This window comes from Asterias amurensis, chromosome 3 (assembly GCF_032118995.1).
Source record: "Asterias amurensis chromosome 3, ASM3211899v1".
NCBI lineage: Eukaryota > Metazoa > Echinodermata > Asteroidea > Forcipulatida > Asteriidae > Asterias > Asterias amurensis.
Genome location: NC_092650.1, coordinates 27,637,641 through 27,663,274, shown reverse-complemented (window position 1 = coordinate 27,663,274; position 25,634 = coordinate 27,637,641). Strand labels below are relative to the sequence as shown.

The window sequence follows — 25,634 nt, the reverse complement described above, 5'->3', positions numbered from 1 at the left end:
TCACTCGAATAAGCTTTGTAACCATCCGGCTCCGCCTTCGACAGGAGGGTTACGTTATCGCAACTAATGATACCTTTGCAGATATTTGCGATGTGCGATATCCCTTCAGGGCCACCATACAATCATACACGGTTGGTGCCTGGCACACTCCTACATGCTATGCTGCCACTGACACTATGTGTAGCTAATAACAATAGAAGTGGGTTGTATTGTCTCTGCTGTCAGTCTGGCGATCGGGACTGGAGCTGCGTGGTACGTTTCTTACAATAGCATGGTTTATAAAGAAAGCATAGAGTAAGGTACTCTATGGTTTAGGAAAGCAGTACGATAGGTTCCGATCATTATACGTTTTGCTGTCTTACGAGGTACATCGTTAATCTTTACACTGGTGAGTTTTATCGTAGATCAAGTTTTTTTTCTGTCATTCTATGATTGTGCGTCATCATCATCGTTAGTTGCGATAATGTAACCCTCCTGCCGACGGCGTACGTTATCGCAACTACATCATCGTTGGTTTGGCTTTGTTAAAGACTGTTCTTTAGTCATATCTGACTGTCATTAATGGCCGCATCATTGTTTTTTAAATTATTTTTTATTTTACTTTTTTTTCAAAAAGAAAATTTCTGTGCATTTCTCTTTAAAGCCATTGGACACTTTCGGTAAACATTGTGCAAGGCCCACACTTCCTGTATCCTGGTGTCATGTGTTTTCAGTAGGATAACAGGAAAATTGTTCACAATCAAAAACTTTTTTTTTCAAATCATCTATCTTGTTTTTTAACAATAACAGTAACACTTACACTTCATAGTGTGTTGAAAATTTTAGAGTTTCGGTTTTACGTTGCGAGAGACAGTCCGCCATTAACAGTGCTTAAATGCATGCACGACATTGGAGCAACGTCATATGTTTTCACACCCACATTGGTTGGTATTTTATTAAATATTCAGAAGCTAGTATGGCGTGCAAAATAAGTCAAAAATATTATTCAACTGGTACTTAACACATTTAATTACATTTTTGTCCTAAGGCATAATGGATACTATTAGAATCCGGGTATATCATAGCCATGAAAGTAAAACACTCCACCCAACCCCCCCCCCCCCCTTGAAGCACACACACTTCATAACAATCCGTTTTCCACCATTTCATACCAGTAATGTTTGCTTTCAGGAGATATAAAACCAATCTATGATATTTTCTCTTTAATGTAGACTTAATATTTATTACGCTTATCGAAATTTATTACAGTATGCAGTAAATTTAAAAACAATTTTTGTTGTTGTCGTTTTCAATTAAAATATTGTAATATTTCTTTCCCCACATTTGCACACCATAGAATCCCAAATAGTAACCACCTCACGTGATCCATCTAGTGACTATAGCAGAATGAAACTCAATCTAGCAGATCTTTTATAGTAATTTTGTTTTGAACTTTTGAGGTTGGATGATGTTTCTTTGACTCATTTGAATGTTGGCATAAATGCACTAGTGATTAGTACCAAAAATCAATCATTTTATAAATGTTTGAGCATAACCAACGACAGGAAACTTTATTCTCAGCATGATTAAGCCTGATGAAAATACAGTGAGTAAACTGCATCTAGCATTCTAGCTTCTGTCACCGGTGCAGCTTGCACAATCTCGCAGTAAACGGGAATCAAAGTTGGGTACCGAGAACATATGAGGGTCGATAGTGTATTACGCTACGATATCACAACTTATATAAAATAACAAACCTGTGAAAATTTAGGCTTAATCGGTCATCGGGAGTCGGGAGAAAATAACGGGGAAACCCACCCTTGTTTCCGCACGTTTCACCGTGTCATGACATACTATGTGTTTACTATAAATCCGTAATTCTCGATGTCGAGAATTGATTATTGTTTCAATGTTTTCTCAAAAAGCAAAGCATTTCATGTGTAAACCTTGTAAGTTATTTGTAAATCTGTGAACTTTTATTTTTTTTTCTGTTCCGAAAGTGTATAATGGCTTTAAACTTATCAATCTTTTAAGACGTGTTAGACCCAGTGACTGGGGCGCTAGATTCCTTTTTTCGAAATTTTGATATTATCGGTCATCTAGATCTGCAATGATCTGCATCATGAAGCTTATCGATCTAATGCACAGAAGTTGCAGATAGCCCTACACGTGAAATTGTTCAAATTTGTATCACAGGTTTTGAGTAAAAATCAATGAATTTTGAGTGTGAATTTTCTCAACTTCCGCTCTTCTACTAATGCTGATTGTCCCCGACGGTGAGCGTATATTTTTTCCCAGGACAAACGTGGAGAATTATCTGCACACGTTCGTCCTGGAAAGAAAAAATACCCAATCCTTGGTTTGTGTACAATTATATTTGAACGATGAAGAATAGTTCCCAGACGTGTGTCCATATGTTTGTACACAAAGCACTGATCGGAATTTTTTTTTCTTCCCAGGACGAACGTGTGCAGATATTTCTCCACGTTTGTCCTGGGAAAAAAATACGTGCATGGTCGGGGACAATCGGCATTAGCTGGTGTAGCGGTAAAAGAGCGGTAGTTGAGAAAATTCACACTCAAAATTCATTTGTTTTTTACTCAAAACATGTGATACATTGAACAATTCCACGTGTAGGGCTGTCTGCAACTTCTGAAGCATTCGATCGGTAAGTTTCATGATGCAGATGGTTTTTTAAGAATGCAAAAGATTTTGATATCAGACACGGTGGGGCCAAGGATACGGAGTGGATTGGACCGATTTATGGGGCTACTAGCGCCCCAGACCAAAGCTCTCTATAACTCATGAAGTTGACATTTTCTATGACTGTCACATGAAAAATGCCCCAAAATGAAAAAAAAAGCCCCATGAATTACCTTCAAACTCCCAAATGGCCTATCCATATTATGTTTAAAGGAACACGTTGCCTTGGATCGGACAAGTTGGTCTATAAAAAGCATTTGTAACCGTTTGTTATAAAAATGCATATATGGTTAGAAAGATGTTTTAAAAGTAGAATACAATGATCCACACAATTTTGCCTCGAAATTGCGTGGTTTTCCTTTTCCTTTGCGAACTATCACGGTTGGCCGTTTATAGGAGTCAAAAAGTACATTCCCATAAATGGCTGACCGTGTTAGTCGACGAGGTAAAAGGAAAACCGCGCAATTTCGAGGCATGTTTGTGTGGATCATTGTATTACAACATCTTTCCACCTATGGATGCATTTCATAACAAACGGTTACAAATGCTTTTTAAAGACCAACTCGACCGATCCAAGGCAACGTATTTAAGATGCTACACCAGCTTTGAAATTGTGCTCACGGTCTTTTTTTGGTGCTTAAAAATGATGATTTTTGAGACATTCCGCTGGATAATCTTCGATGTGTGTAAGCCTGTCAGCCTACCACGCACATGACTTGAACGGATACGTGCCCTGACTACTCGATCGTCGCTAGCGCTGTGTGCAATGATGCATTGTGGGTAGTAAATTAAACCAACGGCTGTTTACAGAGACTGGTTATGGGGAGGCGGTGGGAGGATGTGTAGGAACAATTTAGTATTTTGTTGTTGTGTGCTGTGAATTATAATTACTATCATTATAAACAAGAACATTAACAAATTAATTTTTCAAATTATTTGTTTTTATTTAAATGTGTCAATTACTATTATGGTTTATATTTATATAAATAATGGTCATTAAAACAAGAAATGTAACCATGGTAAGATTTTAATTTAGTGAAATAAAATTATATGCTCCAATTAATAGTAAATGATAATAAAATATTCATAAGGGAATCAATGTGTGGTGAAGAGGTTTTCAACTAGTGATTTAATCCCAACGAGGCGTGGTTCTTGATAATATTATCGAGACGAAGTCAAGGTAAATTATCAAGAACCAGGCCTCGGTGGGTTTAAACCACTAGTTGAAAACCGATTCAACACACTTTGATTGCATTCATAAATACCTTTTCGGTAAAAAAACTCAACACTTTTGATCAAAAAGTAAAACAAATGCACAAATTGTAATTTTTCAATGATTTCTTTCAACACAACACCCCTCAAGCTATGAAATGGTGAGGCCCAGTCAAGGCTCTCGGGTAAACAACTCCTTATAAGGAATGCTGTGCGCGTCTGCATATCGCGTGATGTGGCACAACTGTCTCGGCCGTTGCTCTCGACCAATAGGAATGAAGAAACTGTCTTATAAGCACAGGTGCAAACTCGCGTGTCACGCCCATGTTTCAACAATTTTACTGGTCATAAACAAAGGTTTACACACCCACGTGACCCGCTCTCCACCAATAGGAATAGCGAAACTGTCTGAGGTATTTATGCATAAAAATCATAAACAAGGTGTCATTCTTATTTATTCAAATTAAATTAAACCATGGAGCAATAAACTATTGTTTCAAAATGTACCGATTTAAATTTAATTTAAATACAAAAAAAATAATAAGTAAAACAAGAAAAGTAACATTTTGATTCATTCAAATAAAAAAATAAAAAAAATTCAAAATGTATTCATTAATACATTGATTTCATATCATTACCCCCATAAAAAAATTAATTTTACCCCTTTTGTTTTTTGTTTTTTTACATTACGTTTTTGTACCTTCATACACCTCCCCCTCAAAAAAGAACAGCCTATCATCTGTTGTGGTTTATAGACGGCAGCCAATCAGCGGCAAGCTGTGCATTCGGCTCCGTCCTCTGGTCTGAAGCCCTGAGCACTGCTAGCCTTGCTCAAGGCAGTCGCATTATTCGCTCCGAAAAGACGCAGCTGTAAACCCACCCGCCATATACCCTGTGCATGGTGTGTGCGATCACACCGAATGACCCACCCGTATACACACTGTCACATCGCACGAATACTGTTCACACAAGTCATCGCACTCGTACACCACTAACCGCATGCGGAGGGCCGTCAGGCCGACAGTCTTGTTGGGTCTGTATCTTCCCGTTTTAATGTGTTGTATTGAAAAAATTCCAATAGTGGACGAAATTGGGGGGGCTCTAGGATATGCTAGTATGCAGCTCATGAATATGTATATCGTTCGTCAGACCTATCAGACAACACAGGATGTGAGGCAAATGAATTATTCATTTTGACGTCCAATCACGCACTTCCCTTATCACGACCTTTGGACCCTATCATGCGTCCGTGGTGGTGGTGTGTGAGGTAAACATGTCTCGTCATTCGCGGGCATTATGTAATGAGCTGACCGTGGGAACTCTTCGCTTATTATAGTAATGAGGTCAGTGGCTTCAACACAGATCCTACAAGGCTGTCGGCCTGACGGCCTCCGCATGCGGATAGTGTACGGGGGCATCGTGTCGTGCGATGTTACGCACAGTGAATACGGGTGGGTTTTACGCACAGTGAATACGGGTGGGTTTTTATACAGCGGCGGTCTTTTTTCGGAGTGAATAATTCGACTGCCTTGAGCAAGGCTAGAGCACTGCATGTACTTACAAAACACAAGCAATGTTGTCAAAACAACCGCGGGGCTAAGCTAGCATGAGCGCAACGCAGCACTATAGAAACTAATTTCAAAAGATAATCCCAGCAAATTTGGATGACATTTCCACACTTTAGTCATTAAATGTTAAACCTGGCAAATTCCAGGGAAACATTTGGTAATCACTCTTAAAATTAATTGCAATAAAAAGTTAAAAGTCTAATCAGCGCTTGTAAATAAATTATTTTGAGAGTCATTTCACTCCTGGGTTATAATGGAAAACTTTTTTTCCATCAGTTTTTATAACCCAAGTTGGACGCTGAGGTGTTACATGTATTAGGGATTATTCTTTCTGTACATGCTGTATAGACATTTAATAATTCGATCAAGTTCCATGCTTCTCCTCATTGAACCAAGTCTCGACACTCATGGGGTGACAGGTCTTTTTCTTCAGCCGCGCCACGCATCTGGAACTCTCTACCACTTAATCTCCGATCTTGTGTTTGTACCGCAAAATTCAAGTCTCTTCTCAAAACTTATCTTATGTCACAGGTTTTCAATGACTAATTTTGTTGTGTCTGTTTTTCTTTGTGTTGTGTTTTGTTTTTGTTTTGTTTTTGGTTTTACTGCGCCTTGAACACCCAGCAGGGTGGATATGTGCGCATTACAAGTCTTATTATTATTATTATTAATTATATTTCTCCAGATTTTTCGAGGTTAGTTATCTCACTTAATTAAATGAAAAATTTACATTTTCACTGTTTGTTTAAATTTTAATCCTATAGACTGGTAATGTTCGCATTGTTAAATCACTTGTTATATCATCATGTGAAAAGGGCGCAAAATGATATTTGGCAATAGCCATTGATGTCCAGATGCCAGATGCGTAATAATAATGGGTCTGTGTGTTGAAGGATAAGAAACACTGGATTTATACAATTCTCTAATTACTAAACAGTTAACACGTTCATGAGGTCTATTGTATGACAGTGGTATGGTTTATTTCTTGCTAATGATGGCAAGGAGGTAGTTTCTACCAGTAAGACTCGGGGGGATTGGAAAGGAAATGAATTTTGCAAATTAATGAGGAGAGAGACTCATTTGGAGAGAAAGTCCAATTTATTTCAAACTTAAAGAGGTTCCCCAAGGAGCAGGTTTATGGATGCACGCATTTTCCACCGCCTCCAATCACGTTAAGATTTTCCTGTAAAATGCCATGAAGGTAACATGTCAGTTTATTGAATATTTGTTGGAAGAGAATCATAGTGGCATTTCACACCATTTTAACCTTATGTAGGTTAGAGACTTGTATTTTTTCCCATTTACATAATAATAAATTATCTTATTGGAAAGCGAGTAGATCAAAACTAAAAATGTTACCATTGAACCCCTATTTAATGAACAAAATGTTTTAAAAGCAAGTAGAACACGACTCGCTGTATACAAACATCAGAGAAAACAACAGAAGAAAAAAGGGGGAAAATTAGAAAAATGCTTCAAGGGCATCATGGATACTGCCTTAGGCTGGCCCCTTGGCCCCCAGCCATGGAGCACTGTACTCTGTGCTCCCTATGCTATCTTCATGCACAACTGCCTTAGGCTGTCCCCTGGACCCTTAGGTTTGAAGTGCTGTATTCTGCACTCCCAATGCTAGCTTCAAGCGCACCATGGATACTGCCTTAGGCTGGCCCCCTTGGCCCCCAGCCATGGAGCACTGTACTCTGTGCTCCCTATGCTATCTTCATGCACAACTGCCTTAGGCTGTCCCCTGGACCCTTAGGTTTGAAGTGCTGTATTCTGCACTCCCTATGCTAGCTTCAAGCGCACCATGGATACTGCCTTAGGCTGGCCCTTGGCCCCCAGCCATGGAGCACTGTACTCTGTGCTCCCTATGCTATCTTCATGCACAACTGCCTTAGGCTTTCCCCTGGACCCTTAGGTTTGAAGTGCTGTATTCTGCACTCCCTATGCTAGCTTCAAGCGCACCATGGATACTGCCTTAGGCTGGCCTCAGGGCCCCCAGTCATGGAACACTGTACTCTGTGCTCCCTATGCTATCTTCATGCACAACTGCCTTAGGCTATCCCCTGGGCCCTTAGGTTTGAAGTGCTGTATTCTGCACTCCCTATGCTAGCTTCAAGCGCACCATGGATACTGCCTTAGGCTGTCCCCCTGGGCCCTTAGGTTTGGAGTGCTGTATTCTGCACTCCCTATGCTAGCTTCAGCGCACCATGGATGCTGCCTTAGGCTGGCCCCCTTGGCCCCCAGTCATGGAGCACTGTACTCTGTGCTCCTATGTTATCTTCATGCACAAACATGCACAACTGCCTTAGGCTATCCCCAGGGCCCTTAGGTTTGAAGTGCTGTATTCTGCACTCCCTATGCTAGCTTCAAGCGCACCATGGATACTGCCTTAGGCTGGCCCCAGGGCCCCCAGTCATGGAGCACTGTACTCTGTGCTCCCTATGCTATCTTCATGCACAACTGCCTTAGGCTTTCCCCTGGGCCCTTAGGTTTGAAAGGCTGTACTCTGCACTCCCTATGCTAGCTTCAAGCGCACCATGGATACTGCCTTAGGCTGGCCCCAGGGCCCCCAGTCATGGAGCACTGTACTCTGTGCTCCCTATGCTATCTTCATGCACAACTGCCTTAGGCTTTCCCCTGGGCCCTTAGGTTTGAAGTGCTGTATTCTGCACTCCCTATGCTAGCTTCAAGCGCACCATGGATACTGCCTTAGGCTGTCCCCTGGGCCCTTAGGTTTGGAGTGCTGTATTCTGCACTCCCTATGCTAGCTTCAAGCGCACCATGGATACTGCCTTAGGCTTTCCCCTGGGCCCTTAGGTTTGAAAGGCTGTATTCTGCACTCCCTATGCTAGCTTCAAGCGCACCATGGATACTGCCTTAGGCTTTCCCCTGGACCCTTAGGTTTGAAGTGCTGTATTCTGCACTCCCTATGCTAGCTTCAAGCGCACCATGGATACTGCCTTAGGCTTGCCCTATAGGGCCCCAGGTGCTCTAGCTACAACTGTCACAGATCAAATGATTTGTTGATGTAAACTGACTTGTAAATTAATGTTTTTATATCTGGAAGGGTTTAATGGAGTATTGCAATGAAATACGGTCAGGATGGTGATGATGTCATCAGGACGGTGATGATGTCATCACACATGCCCTTTAATACTCCACTGGGCTATATTTGACCTTCAACCAAGGCTTGGCAAAACTGGGGGATGAGTTGGACTCTTGTACAAATCCTCTCTCTCAGTTAGCATTCAGGTGTCACAGCGATGCAGAATATTCAAGTCGCTCCATGCTCATGTCTCAAGTAATTCTTCTACATTGAGATTTGTCATAGTTCAGTTGTTTATGGCACTATATTACACTGAGACAATCAATGAGGAAGGTGCAGTGTAGTTACATCCACCTTTCAGTCTATTCTTGAGGAGTTGAGTACCTTATTCATCCATCTGACTACTCACTATTTCTATCTTCTTATCTTGCAGATTTCGAAACTAAAGCTCCTTTTGGTGGGAACCAGGATGAGAGAAGTACCAGTGAGTTTATGGCTGCTGTGCCTTGCAGCACTCTGCATCCATGGAGCTTTGGCTCAGCGTGAACCATTGGCTACTGAAGCACCAGAAGTTCACACAAGGTAAAATTCTTTTGTAAACCTTCAAAGCTCTAGCATGTCAATCTCCTGCTTATTAATCTGAACTTGTTCACCATTATTCCCCTCCTTGGACTGTACAATCGTCTCAACAGTCAGCGTTTTTAACTAAAAGAGCTTCTTCCAGTTTTTACGGACACAGGTTACAACATGGTTATTTTCTTACAACGCACCGTTTCTTCGGAATAGTTTTCCTGTGCATATTCGCCAGGCTAATTTTTTATTGTAAATGTTTTAAGTCTATTAAAAACTCATTTGTTTGAAGCTGCTTATTTGTAATCTGCTTGTTTGTAATTGCTTCTTTCACTCATTGTATTGTTATTGTTCTCTTTATGCGCTTAAAGGCTTTTTGCTTTAGGCGCTTTACAAATGTCTTTATTATTATCTTGTTTAAATTTAAAAGAAACGTTTAGTGCTTATTACACTGTATGTTAATCCAAAACTTCAAATTTTAAAATGGTAGGCCTAACATGTGCATGCACTGTGAAGCCAGGATTTTGGAGGGTGCACTGCTTTCCAGTGTGTGTGTGTATGACATGTATTTGGGGGGGGGCAGGGCCAATGTTAAATTCCTTTTTATTTTAGGCACCCCCCTCTACCTACTTGAGACGCGTGTTTGGTTCTTAATTATGTCAATAGTCAGTGTATCCAAGTCTATTTCGGTCAAGGTACTTGTTGATGCAAAATGGTTGGACAGAACCATGTATTGGACTTGAGCCTGATTCATACTTCTTAGGAATGGGACTTTTGATGACGTAATAATGGATTGCGCTGTTTTTCCAGTTGTGACGCAAGGAAACTCCCTTCGCACAAAGCATTAGCAGGAAGTATGAACTGGGCTTGTTGAGTCTTTCCATTATTGCATGCAAGACACTCATCTAAAACTAGCACCCTTCCCTTTTGCTATTAGGTCGTACATCATCCTTGCTCCCAATACAATCCATGCTGGACTGCCCTTCACTATGAGTGTGTCTATTCTGGAAGCAGCAAGTGATGTCATGGTTACAGCCACCATTTTGAAAGGAAGGAGCATGGAGAATGTTGCCACGGCAACAGAGAGATTCACTTCGGGAGCAACCTCCATGATGACTATTCAGGTATGGATTTAGCAATTACTATTTTGTTTAAAAAAATCGCCCCTTTTGTGATGCCTGTAACCTTTAAAACATATCTTCTACTACAATAATTTGAAATATCAAAGCTGTGGTTTTAAATGATAAGTAAACAATGCCAGTCTGTGAAATGTATATTCATACCTTATTATTTTAATTCTTCGCACAACAATTATAAAAACAACCAGAGTCCGTCCAGGGAAAGGCAAAATTCATAAAAACTGTCATAAAAAAAGATGTGCCCTCCCAGACCTTGGTGGTAAAAAGGGTGAACATTTATAAACTATAACACAGAAGTCTAAATGTAAGGTTGTAAGGTTTTACCATCCTACACAATCCAAGCAGTTTAATTTTTTCAAGTAGAAAATGTTTACAAATGTAGGAGTGTTAACTTGAGTTTAAAGTAACAAATGTCAAATATTGGGTAATAAAAGACAGTTTTAGTTCATTCGACAATGTGAGGGCGTGTGTCATGTGAAAAAGGAAAACATTTTTGTTGTTCTCGTTCTTATTTTTAATACTATTATTTGGATTTGCTATTGATACAAGAAATTAACATACATGAAGTAAAAATAAGATGTATTTAATTGTGATGCGAAGAGTTGTGCTGCTAAAAGTTGTGCTGCTTTTATCGATTTTGTTAAGCTAAGATGTCAACAGAAAGGAAAAATGTAGAAGACTCTTGTACTATTAAGATTGCTTGTACTGGTCTTGAGTCTTGAGTAATTTAATCCCTAAACAGCTCATGTAGGAAGCTAAACTGGGATGGTGCATTGGTGGCGTCATTGGCCCACGGTGCAAGGTGCGAAGAGAATAAATAAATAAAAAGGACACAAAAAGGTTGTGCACTATTTACATTGTGCAAGACTGGGTAGCATCCCAGAGCCAGCCAGAGGTCGTAGGACTCTGATTGCTGGCAGGGATACTGAGATGGATGGCGCATAGACTGCTGTAGAGGGTAGATGTTTCCAGATCCTAACTGTTCTTGGGTAGAATGAAAATTAATATTGGTCGTTAGAGGCATCTGGTCTGGTATATTTGAGAGTGTGATCCTGTCTGGCAATGTATGTAGCTGGCTTGATAGATGGTGGCGTTTGGATGTTGAGGAGACCATGGTGTATTTTAAAGAACATGGTGGACTGTGCAATGAGGTTAGATTGTTGCTCTTTGTAGACAGGAAAGTTGTTATAAGAGGTCAGCAAAACAAAGTAACACAAAGCAGAAATGAGGTGCAGAAAGTACTGTTTATTAGAAGGACCTTTTTGATTGTTGTCAGGGGTCGGTCGTCAGGTTATTACAAATAAATTGATTTTTGTTTACAGTTAGAGTGTGAAATTAACTAATGTGCTATCATATGAAGATATTAAAGGTTAAGGGCAAGATTTCTGTTGTAATTGTTTAGGTTCCTGAGCATCTTATAACGGACACATTCAAGCTTCAGATAGAAGGCAGTGGAGGTCTGACATTCAGTCAGATTGAGGACCTACATTTCTCTCCAAGTAGTTTCGCTATCTTGGTACAGAGTGACAAGGCAATCTACAAGCCAGGTCAAACAGGTAAAGAAATAAGACAACTTTTGTCTAGTCAATTTAAGGATTTTACCGTCAGCTTTGGTAATTGTCAAAGACCAGTATTCTCACTTGGTGTATCCCAACATATGCATAAAGAAACAAACCTATGAAAATTTGGGCTGAATTGGTCATCAAATTTGTAAGAGAATAATGAAAGAAAAAACACCCTTGTTGCATTACTTAGTGTGCTTTTAGATGCATAATAAAAGGCCTCAGCTGTTAGTCTGTTACTATTTGAGTGAGAAATTACTTCAAAAAAAGAAAAATTCTCAAAAAATCTGTTACTTCAGAGGGAACTGTTTTTCACAATGTTTTTGATATCAACAACTCTCCATTACTCACTACCAAGTAAGTTTTATGCCTGCAATTATTTTGAGTAATTATCAATAGTGTCAAGAGCCTTTAAGACGGAGGCTCAAATTCAAAAACAATTTTCTGAAGATGGGCAGAAAAGCTATCAGGATAAAATGACTGTACCTAAGAATATGCGCACTGTACAAGATTTAGTTTTGGCATCCTGTTTATTCTAAATTTTAAATTTTTTATTTAATAATTGATAAATAACGCTTGGTGTGGTCTAGTGTGCAAAAAGATTGAACAAAAGTCCATGGTAAATAATACAAAAACAAGCATCAACGACCCTCCAATCAAAATGGCAAGGATTTGCTTGGATATTTTTTTTTTTCAATAATTTGGTTGTTCCACTTTTGTGAAAATGTTACCAATAGTGGGAAGGCTTTTCCTCTTGAAGAATCGGTCATTATAGTAATTGTTTAAAAATGAATAATATATTTTTTGTTCATTCTCTTTTTTACACAGTTCATTTCCGAGCGATGGCAATTTATCCAAACTTGTTGCCATACATGGGAGTGTTTCAAGTTGAGATGAAGGTAGGAATTTTTTTTATTTACAAAATTATCAACGAATAATTGACGAAAAAGATCATGTACTCAAATTATCGCTACAAAATGTAAATAATGGTGAAAAATCTAACTTAAGATTCGCATTCAAAGAGTCCGTGTAACGGAAGCTTGTTATGGCCCCACGGCGTGGAGCAATCGGAACGTAAGCCTCGGGGCATATATCGTACCGCACATGCCGTGTCTCGTGGGGGCTGGAGGTGTAATCCCAGGCGCTATGAACTCCAAGCGTGCGGGTCTCGCCGTTAGCTTGGGAGGGGTTGGGTACCAGACATCAAAGTACATGTTTGTCATCGTGGGTTTGTCAGTCGGTACACCTCGTGTCGATTCCGTCAATTTCTTATGATCGCATAATGCTCTGTTTTGTTTCATGGCTCCTAGTTTCTTTTTGTTATGAGTTTTTAGGTAATTAAACAAGTTTGATTATGTCAAAAGGTAGGAATACCGCATTTTGTTATATTGACAGTGTTGTTGTGTGAGCAGCTTAAAAAATGTTTTACAAAGTAGAAAAAAGGATAACAAAAAACGGAGCCCCGATCGTAAAAAAGGACAGGTGAATAAGAATTTTGTAAAAGGTTAAAACAAAAATAATGATAAAACAAAATTTCATCAAAGCATTATTTTGTCAAAAAAATATAATTTTTTAATTCTGTGAATGAAGTGTTATTTTTGAGATTGTTGAGGTATTATTTGGTTCTGTTTCAAGCTACGCAGATACTCAGCTACGCTTAATTACGTTCCTTCAAGTTACGCTATATCAACAGGTACGTTTTCAAGCCCGAGTCAAGCTACGCTTACGTTCCAAGATATGCTTACGTTCCAAAAGAAAAGGTTACGTTCTAAGCTACACAGCTACTCAGCTACGCTTTTGTTCCTTCAAGTTACGCTAAAATAACAAAAGGTACGCTTTCAATCCTAAGTCAAGTTACGCTTACGTTTCTTACGCAGCTACGTTTACATTCCAAAATACCCAGCAGCGCTTACGTACCAAGATATGCTTACGTTCCAAAAATTATGGTTACGTTCCAAAAGTAATGGTTACGTTTCAAGCTACGCAGCTACTCAGCTACGCTTATACAATCCAAGATATGTTTAGGTTCCAGTTATGCTATAATCAAAAGGTACGCTTTCAATCCCGAGTCAAGCTAGGCTTACGTTTCAAGATTTGCAGCTACGCTTACGTTTCAAAATACATTCTCACAAGGACGCTTTTGAATCCCTCATGATGCACCCCCCCCCCCCCCCCCCCCCCCCCCCCCGAGATAAAAAAATCTTTCACTGTGAACAGGGCCCATTGATCAGTTTCATCTGCTTAGCAGAAAATACTGCTTACAAATTTTCTTTACTGTTTAAAAACTTAGTCGGGCACCAGCCAAAAGTTTTCAAATTTAATTAAAATTTGGCTGGTAATCAGCTAAGCAAATTTTGTGCCACTATGAAGGCATTATGAAATTGGGTCCTGGTACGTCGGGAGCACGTAACGCCACGACCGCATTCCAAACTGCATCATGGCTGTGTGGTAGTATGCCTAGTTTATTGGGGCCAGGAATGCTTTATTTACTTGTCCCTGTCCCATCACATTCTGGGTTAGTTTCTTTGTTTTCTTCGTGATGATCTGTGGATGTACATGTACGTCGAAGCACGAAGGTCTACCTCCATCGTCGAAGGATTTATCTGATCCGTTTACGCTGGTGGTATGGATAGACTGGATCCTTATGCTGCGTCATAGTAAGATGTTGCTATACACAAAGCACCAGTCTACTAACAACATTGTGCGACAATGTCACGAAGATCTGACTGTTGCAACGGCTGGAAACACAGATACGCTGGCTTTTTACCGCTTTGTTTTTTTAAAATCATTTTTCACTAAATACGTGACATTTTGATGATTTTTTTTTCAGCAACCATTTATAAAAAACATTATTTATGATTCTACACCCCTAAATTGCGTAAACAGTGAGCCGGTGTGTCCCTTTAAGTTTCTAAAATAAAATAAGTTACAATTTTCCTTTTTCTATAAATTTTGAAACTTCATAATATGAAACTTGGAACTTGGAAGTTGAAACTTTAGACAGTCATACTGCGATATCACTCAAATGGAAGGTTGATTCAGTTGTAAACTTTAATCTTGTTTTTGAGACTTCCCTCTAAGTTTAAAGAGAGACAGATGGTTGCATTGATCCCTTCCCACCTCTAGGGAAAAACTCTCAAATTAGCATTAATCATGGAACAAAGCAAGTTATGCAATGTTCAAAAACAATCTAGGCTCACAATTGAATGAAACAGTTTTATGTAATGTTTCTTAGAATCTAAGGGACTCTTTGAACAATTTTCTTTTACGAAACCATGCATTTTTGTTTTTTAATGTTACGCCAGTATAGCAACCCCTAAATAAGTACTTCCAGATGTTGTCATGTTTGGTGCCAAAATAGGCTGGGAATTTGCCAGCAAATGACACACTCTTTCATCAGTCACACAAAAAGTCACTTTTTCACGAATGGATAGTCATATTTAACGACCACTTCTTTGAGTTTCTATTTGTACCTCATTATCCATGAACTGACTTAAAATAACACTACATGAATACAGTCTCAGAGCTTTGAGGCACCCAGACGTTTACTTTTCCCAGACGGTCCTTTGTTATAAGTTGTTAATACTTTTACATCAGTATGTATTACAGAATGTGATTAATACTACACAGAGCCTAGCATGCAAGGTTTACAGTGCTGTCATCGATGTATGGAAAAACAAATTTAATTCTTTATCCCTCATGCAAAACTAAAATCTATCGGATCATTGTTATTGTGTAGTTTGTACAAAACTAACTTGAACAAACTAATCATCTCTTTTAGAAAATGTTTTATGACCTCATACTTTCTTTGCCAATCCTGTAGTAAGGTTGGATAAACTCCTAAACCAAACAGTGCACCCCAGAGTGTATCACAACAAGGCTACTGGCTAATGACCTTATCATGATGTGCCCATCATATAAGAACTAGAGGGCGCACTGGTCTATATACACGGCCCGGCATGCGTGCATGCTGCCATTTTGTAAGTTGGCAAAATAGCATCGCACAGCGTGTGTTTGTGCGGCCATTTTGTAAGTTGACAAAATAGCATCGCACAGCGTGTGTTTGTGCGGCCATTTTGTTAGTTGATAAAAGAAAAAACTCCAAAGTGTACTTCATATTCAAAGCGCTTTGAGGTTGGTCGCGTTTGTTCACACAGCATCACCAGTGCGCCATCTAGTTCTTATAAATATATAACTCTATGGCCCATCTTGATTTTTCTTTTCAATTTGGCCAATACATAACTAAACTGAAGCTAGAAGGAAAAGATAGTCTAGCGCCTTCAATGATATGAAAATTAGAACTATCACTTGCTGTTCTATTTTGGTGTAGGATCGTTGCGTGCTTTAGACGACAAAAAGCTTGTGTGTATTGGAACAACAGTTTACCTTGATAACATTGATGACAGTGTGTTTATATTTACATTTATTTTATTTCTCGGGTATCAAAAGTACAATAACAATAATGCACACTCTTATGGTAAAACATTTTAAAAAGATACAGCAATGACCAATTAAAATACAGATGAAGGAAAAAGAAACAGCCACAGCTGAAGCCCGACGGATTGCAGGAAAGAAATAAAGTTCCCATCTAGAGGCTCTCCTCTCCATCTGGTTCTACAGAGAACAAACATAAACTTAAATAATAAAAAAAGTATTCTTCATACATGTTTACTCTATAACATGTACAAAGCAATGTATTTTTTACACACCCAAGGTTGCAAACCCGTTTTGAATACATGCCATACTAGTTATTGATTCGTTCTTATATTAAGAGGTTTAACTGAGTGAATAAAAATCTGGATCTCTGAAAGTGCTTTGAAAAAATGTTTACTTTCTCTCTTAAAGTCATTATTGACACAAGGATTTCAATTGAGATCTAAAGAATAAATAACAAATTGAAAACACAACCCTTGGATTCCTCTGTCATCGTTAGTTTGCTTAGGAACGATGGTATAGGTCATGTCAATTAGGTTTAACAACAAATTCTTGCAATTTCATACTTGAAGAGGTTTTAGAGGCCAGAAAAATAGTTTAATGTAGTCGTTGGCATTAGAGTTTTGAAGGTGAGGTTACACATGTTTTTTCCTTCTAATATCTGGGACAGTTTCTGCATCAGTAACTTGGTTACAAAAATAGCTGATACATGAACAAGTATTTTTTGTTGAAAGAAGAATTGGTCAAGGACATACATTGTGGGACGACCTTCCACTTGACCCTGGGTACTGGGCATTTCTTGAAGTCTCTAACTGTTCTGCTTTTTAAGTGTGTTGGAAATTGATGCCCCATATGGGGTAAGCCGTTACATCGTTGAAACTTATTTAATTCAAGTGAAGTCTTCTTTGTTCAACCCAAAATTGTGTACCTAGTCAATTCCCCTTGTGTTTTACTGTGTTACTTGCAGGAATGTTGTTTTTGTTAATCAATTCCTAATGTTTTCTGATTATTTGCCTTTTGTAAAGTCAGAAACAATTTGTTGGTTATTAAGCTTGAACAGTCTTTTAGAGTTTACACGATGTGTGCATGTAGGTCAGCCCTTGGTAAATTGCTCCTACTTTCTTCCAAGGACCAAATATCATTCCTGTATATTTAAAATGAAAAAGTCGCAATCTCTTTAGGTGCTTTCCCATCACTGCTGCTTTCCAGGTTGTATCGAAAACTTGGGTGTGTGATCTCTTGCTATACTATAGCTATCGGTTGCATGGCTTCTGACTGGCACCCCTAACAAAGATACTGACATAATGGGGAGACCACCAACATAGGGCTAGATAGCTTAGTTGGTAGAGCGCCTTCATGATTATCTTTTTTCTTAGTTCAAACCCAAATGATTTTGCTTGTTTTTCTACAGGACCCAGTTGGGAACATTATCCAGCAATGGAGTGATCTACAGAATGCTGACCATGGTGTGGTATCAGGGGAAACAGTCATGTCCGATAACCCAGTACTTGGTGATTGGGTCATCTCAATCACAGCAAATGTGAGTAGCTCTTAAGGCCTCGATTCTGCAAAAAGGGTTTTGCTACCTTTTGTAGATCAAGGTTTTGGCCAATACAAAAATCCCTTCTCACTGTGCATAAATATGTATGTACTGTAGATTTCCTGTAGAAGTTTCAGCTTCATTAGTCGACATGTTTTTGAGAAAATAAGTGAAAATTACAGAGTAAGTTTTTTATGAGAGTTAGTATTGTGTAAATCTGTTGTACATGTACATGCTAAAATAATGTTTGTCTCACTGAGACAAAAATTATTTGAGGATTTTTTTTTTTTTTTACTAATTTCCCCAAAACTACAGCACCTCAGCAAGTAATATTTTAAGGGAAGCTTTCTATCATTATCTTTAAACCGTGTATTTATTGTAAATCTGTGTACTTTTGTGTCGTACAAAAAGTAGCCAAACCCTTTAAATGAAACGACAAGCAGAATCCATTCACGGACAATACTCCTTACACAGTTTTGTGGTCGGTGAACTACGTACATAACAATCTATTCAAAGCAAGACACGTTTTCCAGAGAACATAATCCACCCAGGAAATTTGGAAAACAATCTAAGGTTAACAGTCGTTGAATGTTTGATACAATCTAGAAATGTTTAAGGTAGCATCATGTCGTATTGAATAAATCATGTTTTTGGTGGATGTACCTTTTGCATGTTGTTTAAAATACCACGATAGACATGATAGACAAAAGAGTATCTGTACTTATTTTAATTTGAAATAATTGTATTTATTTATTAATTTATTTATTTATTCAGAATGAGAAAAAGGACCACATAATCACTATTGATGAGTATGGTAAGCATTCCTTTGAAACTAAAATTTCTTAAATAAAATTATTTTTAGTCCTGAAGTTGATTTATGTCGACATCCAGTACCACCAATGCCCCCAAAAATGGAAGCTAAGTACCTCAGTCACAAACAAGCGCGTACAATTTTTGCAACATACGCCTTTGTGCATTTCATGCAGTGTTTACTTGCGTGTATTGACTTTGCTGTTAGTGCAGTTTGGAGCATTGATGACTAGGTGACTGCATTTATAAGTGTTGGAATGTTTCTTATACAGCTATTTCTTTTAGCAAAAGTGGAGTGCTAAACAATTGTAGCCATTCACAGATAAAAGTTGGAAAGCATTGAACATTTCCCGCTTCCTGCTTGAAATAAAAAAGTTATCTTGGGTGGGACACCACAAACAACTTCATTATTGCAGAACAGATGTTTACCATCAAGTTTCCCTTTGACTCTACAATGTGTTATTATTACACATGTATTTGCAGTTTGAATCCTACATGTATTAAGTTGTAAGCACACCCATGTTCCGCCAACCCTATGTACTGACACCCCTATGTTCCCACACCCCTATGTTCTGACACACCTACTGCATGTTCTGACACCCCTATGTTCCAAAACCCCTAGTTTGCGAAACCCCTATGTTCCAACACCTTATGTTCCGAAACCCCTCTGTTCCGAAACCCACATGTTCTGACACCCCTCTGTTCCGAAACCCACATGTTCTGACACCCCCCTGTTCCGAAACCCACATGTTCTGACACCCCTCTGTTCCGAAACCCACATGTTCTGAAACCCTTAGTTTGCGAAACCCCTATGTTCCAACACCTTATATTCCGAAACCCCTCTGTTCCGAAACCCACATGTTCTGACACCCCTCTGTTCTGAAAGCCACATGTTCTGACACCCCTCTCTTCCGAAACCCACATGTTCTGAAACCCCTCTGTACCGAAACCCACATGCTCTGAAACCCCTCTGTTCCAAAACCCACATGTTCCGAAACCCCTCTGTTCTGAAACCCACGTGTTCTGACACCACTCTGTTCTGAAACCCACATGTTCTGTCACCCCTCTGTTCCAAAACCCACATTATCTGACACCTCTTTGTTCCGAAACCCACATGTTCTGACACCCCTCTGTTCCGAAGCCCACATGTTCTGACCCCCCTTTGACCAAAAAAACTAGTTTCAGAAACCCCTATTTTCTTGATACTGCTACATCTATATTCTGACACCCCTGCATTTTGACAACCCTAGATGTTTTGACACCCCTATTTTCTGACAACCCTACTTGTAAATAACCCCTCTGTCTTATGATCTGCATGCTAGGGTTAGGGTGAAATTAGAGTTAGGAGCAAACATTTGTGGGGGCGTCTGATTTGTTGTGTAGAAACACAGGTGTGTAATCATTGATCTTGTCAATAGAACGTGAGCATAAATAAAAGTACACATTTTCATATAACGGCTTGAAACAATATCTTTGAGAGAGACAGGATGATCTCTAATAATATTCATCATCATCATCCTTCGTCCTTGGACGGAATTATAGAAGCAGTTGATGAATTGGTGCCAGGTTGCTTTGTCCCGCGTGAGTTGTTGAGTCTCGTTTAGATTGAGATCTGTGTCTCATGGTGTCTGGGTAGCTCATTTTCTAAAATATTAATAATACCAAAACTTTGTTTGACTTTCAGTTTTACCAAAGTTTGAGGTCAACATCCTAGTCCCGCCGTACTTCGTGGAAGAAGACGCCTTTGTTATTGTTAGGGTTGAAGCCAAGTAAGTATATCCATTGTCATGTAATTGTTGGGTTACCATGGTTACAGGTCTGTAGCCAGTTTGAGAAGAGAAGAACATGGAGAGCTTAGCTGCAGATGTGTGAAAATACTGCATGTCCACAGAGACACTTTAAAACGAAAACAAGTAAATTTAAATTGAAAACAAGTATTATAAACCGTTCTAAGTTACTGCATTTTGGATTGGGGTTTTACTCTTTCACAGCAATGGAAGCACCTATAAACCAAATGAACAAATTATCTTTATTTTGATAAGAATTTTCGAAATGCATTGAAATGAATCTATTGAGTTGGTTTAAAAAGTAGTGGCAGACTACTAAAAACCTATGGATTGAATAATTTGTTGATAAATTTATGAGTTAGCTAATTAATTGATTGGTTATAATTAATTGTTTGAACGCTTGATTGATTGATTGATTATTGATTGATTGCTTGATTGATGATTGATGGATTAATTTATTGATAGCTAGCTAGCCCGATTATTCAGTGCTACAGACTTACCCATGATTATTAGACTAACCAACATACAGATAAATTGAAACATTGAATAAATGTCATAATCAGACATGATTCAAATTGGTTGAATGCTTTGATTTATATATCAGGTACACATATGGCGAGCCGGTAAAAGGGCGTGCCTCGTTGGAAGTGAGGCCGTCTTGGGGGCCAGAACTAGCAATACTCCGTTATACGGCTGAGGTAAAAAAAATAACAATAATAATGTAATTTTAATCTAAGCATTTATAAAGTTTTGTTTATACACTGAAAAGGTACTGCAACGTTTTACCATAACAATATTAAAGCAATCAACAATCAAAGGCATGAGAATGAAATGTATATCGCTTACTACTAAGGAAATCTGAAGAGGGTTAGTTTTAAGCAACGCTTTAAAGTTAAATAGCATGACATATTTGATAAGGAAGATTGTTAAAGAGGTTTGGAGTAGCTACAGAAAAACCATTGGAAGATGAAGTGTATCTGGTTTGAGGGTTAGTGAGAATCTTTGTATCTGAGCAGGAGGAGAGTGTGCGATTTGAGTGGTAAGGAGTCAAGCTTAGTAAGGTTGTTAACAGAACTGACCTAAGCATTTTATGCACCCTTGTGCCTTTTTCATGACACTATAAGTGATAAATGTTAAACTTGTGCCAAAATAAACTGCTTTCAGGGTCACAGTAGTGCAGTCCATTGTACATGAAACTAGGGCTAATGTCATGACATGAGTTAAAAATAAATCTGTTATGCTCAATATCAGTAATTACCAATAGTGTCCACTGCCTTTAATTATAGACATAATTATTAGTATTTTAGATATTTTATTTGCTTACATACATTTGTGTATATTTGTTTCTATCCCCAGCAGATTGGCAATGATGTTGAGATCCGAATAACTAAAGAGGAGCTGTTGACCCTCTATGAATATGGATTTTACGATGGATATTTGTTAAAGGTTAATGCCAATGTGACCGAATCTCTAACAGGGATTGTTCAGAGTGGATCTGGTGTCCTGACTTATTATGCGAAGCCAATCAAAGTGATGGCGTTACCTGGTAATCCAGCACAGTTCAAGCCTGGTCTTATGTACACAGCCTATGTAAGTATCTTTCATTTGTTCATGATGCAAACTTATTCCATACAGTGTAGAAATGGTGCATTATGAGAAAATTATTGATCAGAAGGTTTTCAAAAATGTTTTAACTGGCATTTGGTCGGCAGAAAGTGAGAACGCTGACTATCATGTGAAGTGATGTTGGCTTGTCGTGGCCTAGCAGTTAAGAGCACCGGACTCCAACTTTGGTGTTTCCGGTCAGCAGAGTGTGGGTTTGAGTCCCAGTCGTGACACTTGTGTCCTTAAGCAAAACACTTAAACATGATAGATAGTCCTTCGGATGGGACTTAAAGCCGTTGGTCCCGTGTGTTATGTAAAACAAGTAAAAGAACCAAAACAAGTAGAAGAACCCAGTACAGTTATCAAAAACAGAAGGGGTTCGCCCCGATTTTCATGGTTTTATTGTGCCACATCACCTTATAAAACCATCACATGGTGCTTTAAATGATTAGGTTTCATACTTCAAAAAATGTAGCTCAACATACCTTTGCAGGACAAAATACTGAGTGCTTTGATACGCCCCTTGGGGTGTGATAAAGCGCTGTACAAGATCCCTCTGCGGTATCATATTTATTTTCATTTTGATGTATTTTTACTGTATTGTATTCTTTAAACTGATGGCTCTTGAGTGATAGTGTATTTTATTTGATGATACGGTGGAAATAAAATGAACCTCGAACATTGAACTTAGTATTTCTATTATGTGGTATATGTTTGTGTCCATGTAATAGGTGTCAGTTACTCATGTTGATGATAGTCCACTCACCGCAGCAGAGCGCCAACGCAAACTCGTTGTGACAAGCAAACATCAAGTTAGGGATTATTCTGTGCCGCAAGTTACTGATATGATCAATGAAGTATCTATACCAGAGAATGGAATACTCAAACTAGATTTCACCTTCCCTGCTGATTCCAGTAGAGCTTCTTATCAAGTAAGTCTAGATTCAACCTTTTAATTAACCCTTTGTGAAATCAAACCCTGTATCCACACTTTATTGGTATGTTCAGACAGCGTACTAAGTTAGACCCGAAGTGGTTTAACTTTCGAAATGGTTGTAAAAGTTGTTCCCCTTGCGTTCAGACAGCACTGAGTTAGACCTGATACGGTTTATCTTTGGTTGTAAGAGGTCAAAGCAAACGCGACCCTGTTACTATAACATCCGGTTTATTGTTCCGTTCATTGGCCACCGTGTGTTTACGTAATGATTATGGAGGTCAATGGGTCATCTGATGAGAGTGAAACCTGATGTGGTCTTTTTAAACCTGAAGTTGTGTAGCGTTAAACCACCCTCACCGACAGTTTTAACTTATTTGGGTTTAACTCGATTCGGTTAGTTTTAAGAGCATTCATCAGACACACAAAGTTAAACCCGAATGAGTTAAAACTGCCTTAAAACCGACTTTTTAGTACTGTGTCTGAACGACCCCTATGTATGTGACCTAACATAGTAATGAAAGTGATACAGCTTCACAGAGGTTGAATGGCTTCTGACTCGCCTTCCCGAACAAAGCAAGGAGATGGCCAATATTAAGGCTAGCTAGTTTCAGTTGATAAATTCACAGCAAACCTTTGAATCAGTAAACAAATAGTTAGTTAATTTTAAAAATACCTCAGAGTAAAGGCACACCATGAAGTAGTAAAAACCACAGGGGTGGATATTCACAAAGATAGTTATAACTATGTAGTCCTAGGAGGACTTAAGCTGGTCCCAAGGTGTGTTAGGAAGAGTAACTCGTCTTAACTCAAGATAAGTCTAGTCTTAACTCTTTGTGAAATCCACCTCTGATGTAAACACATAACATCAATGAACGGATATTCTGTGTCCCCAATGCAATTACTATCTGTTTAATTGCATTATCCCTCGAGAAGAATAATCAATAAAGTTAGAGTAGTATTGAATGATTTGATTATTGCTTGTTTCCAAGGTGATGTATTATTACGAGACTGATGAGGACCCATCCCAGCAGCTTTGGGAGATTCTATCTCCAGCAGTATCCCCTAGCAACCAATTCCTGCAGATCATTGCACAAGGAACCAGCTTTCAGGTAAGAATACTGCCAATAGAGGGCAGGCTCTACATAGAGTGTTTTTGTTTTGGTGTTACTCCTACATGCAGAGCCTAGGGCCCAATTTCATAGAGCTGCATATGCACAAAAAGTAGCTAAGCACAATGAAACTATGCTTACTACAATAAGGTTACCCTCCAACATACCATCACATGCACTGTTTCTGACATGTAGATCATAATATCTTACATGTATGCTTATTTTCATTGGGATTTTACAAAATGGCAAAAAACACCAAAAAGGAAAGGAGGTACATGTATCAAAAACATAGGCAATAGGAAAATGATGAAGCATGGTTACTTTGGCCTTTTTCAGTTGCCTGAGGCCCCTATAGTCTCAAAAGATAATAAAGGGTTCGTTACAGCCAGATGTTGTTTTATGTAAGGGTAAGGGTGGCTTGTTATCATGAGTGTAAAAGTGACATGTCCATTGTATTTAAGAGTTATGGAAGGATTTATTGGTACTAGGAAATGAAAACTGTGGCATAGAGATCTGTTTTTAATTGTTGTAAATGTTGGATTATAACAAAGAAGGGCAACTCGGTTGTACTCATATTTTACTGCAAAATTGTCTTACCATTTAGGGACTTTCTGTTCTCTGCCTTGTCTAGTAATTTCGGTTTTTATTCTGAATAATTGAAAGTAAAGTGTTTTTTCCTTTCCTTAGTCTGGGAGTATGGCAAGCTTTGAAGTCAGAACAACCGAGACTCCATCCAAGCTCTCATATCAGGTGAGTCAACAGAGATGTTATTTCTCTGTTTTTAAAGGTTTTTTACTGCCCCTATTTTTAAAGGTTTTTTACTGCCCCTATTTTTAAGATTGATTACCAAACTTAAACACCTTCCCTTAAATGGATATACAAATGAGCAATTATTATCCCTCCCTATTCCTCAGGTGGTTTCCAAAGGTAACATCATATTATCGGAGTCAGTCAGTAACGTTGCCTCTACCACTACAACGATCCTAACGCTGGAGCTGACTCATGAAATGGCACCTCAAGCTCGTCTCATCGTCTCTTACATCAGAGATGAGAATTTTGAAGTTGTTCTTGATAGCATTAACATCAACGTGGACGGAGCTTTCCAGAATGAGGTACGGTATTTCTAAGGCCCGTTTCGAAACGACTGGATTTGGCTTTAGATTCGGCTCAGGCTAGCTTGGCCCTGGGGTTGTTTTGACAATTGCGCCTTCTTTGTGTATACCCGCTCAGGGTTTTAGACGAGAGAATCGAGCCTTGGTTTCGAAAAGGGCCTGTCTAGCAGCTAGCTCAAACCTAGAGTTGGCTGAAGTTTCTTGGCACGGCTTACTTCATAATTCTTGGCTTATAACCAGCAGAATTCTGCACTTAATGGGGCACTGTTGGTGCAGAAGTTTGTGGTGAGGAGTGCCATGCTGGCAGGAAGAATTTCTAAAGCATGATATTCATTTGGAAACTTCCTTTTTATACACTGGTACGAGTGTCAGTTGCTTTGTTCAAGCAAAAGTTGTACTCCCAAAACAATAGTTTCTTGGCTTTCCTCCTGGTTTTTGATTGCACTCCCCTTGTTTTTTTTCCAGTCATTCTCAGAGCGCTTTGCAAAGTTAGGAAAAGGCGTTTTATAAATGGTGTT

The 25,634-nt window shown here is 38.9% G+C and overlaps 1 protein-coding gene across 3 annotated transcripts in view; it reads left to right on the top strand.

Annotated features, from left to right (window-relative positions):
* The first annotated feature begins 208 nt into the window (after positions 1 to 208).
* The window catches only part of LOC139935476 (CD109 antigen-like), a 63,209-nt gene continuing 37,783 nt past the window's right edge, over positions 209 to 25,634 (top strand). For 2 of the 3 annotated variants that reach the window (XM_071930105.1, XM_071930102.1), the window contains exons 1-14: positions 209 to 388; positions 8,945 to 9,093; positions 10,019 to 10,205; positions 11,623 to 11,776; positions 12,611 to 12,681; positions 17,628 to 17,756; positions 18,531 to 18,570; positions 20,251 to 20,335; positions 20,958 to 21,051; positions 21,710 to 21,943; positions 22,690 to 22,890; positions 23,885 to 24,004; positions 24,692 to 24,754; positions 24,919 to 25,116. In XM_071930105.1, coding sequence (XP_071786206.1) covers positions 8,981 to 9,093; positions 10,019 to 10,205; positions 11,623 to 11,776; positions 12,611 to 12,681; positions 17,628 to 17,756; positions 18,531 to 18,570; positions 20,251 to 20,335; positions 20,958 to 21,051; positions 21,710 to 21,943; positions 22,690 to 22,890; positions 23,885 to 24,004; positions 24,692 to 24,754; positions 24,919 to 25,116 — 1,689 coding nt within the window. In that variant the 5' untranslated portion in view covers positions 209 to 388; positions 8,945 to 8,980. The remainder of the gene's footprint in view (positions 389 to 8,944; positions 9,094 to 10,018; positions 10,206 to 11,622; positions 11,777 to 12,610; positions 12,682 to 17,627; positions 17,757 to 18,530; positions 18,571 to 20,250; positions 20,336 to 20,957; positions 21,052 to 21,709; positions 21,944 to 22,689; positions 22,891 to 23,884; positions 24,005 to 24,691; positions 24,755 to 24,918; positions 25,117 to 25,634) is intronic. The other variant, XM_071930104.1, reaches the window with a different exon arrangement.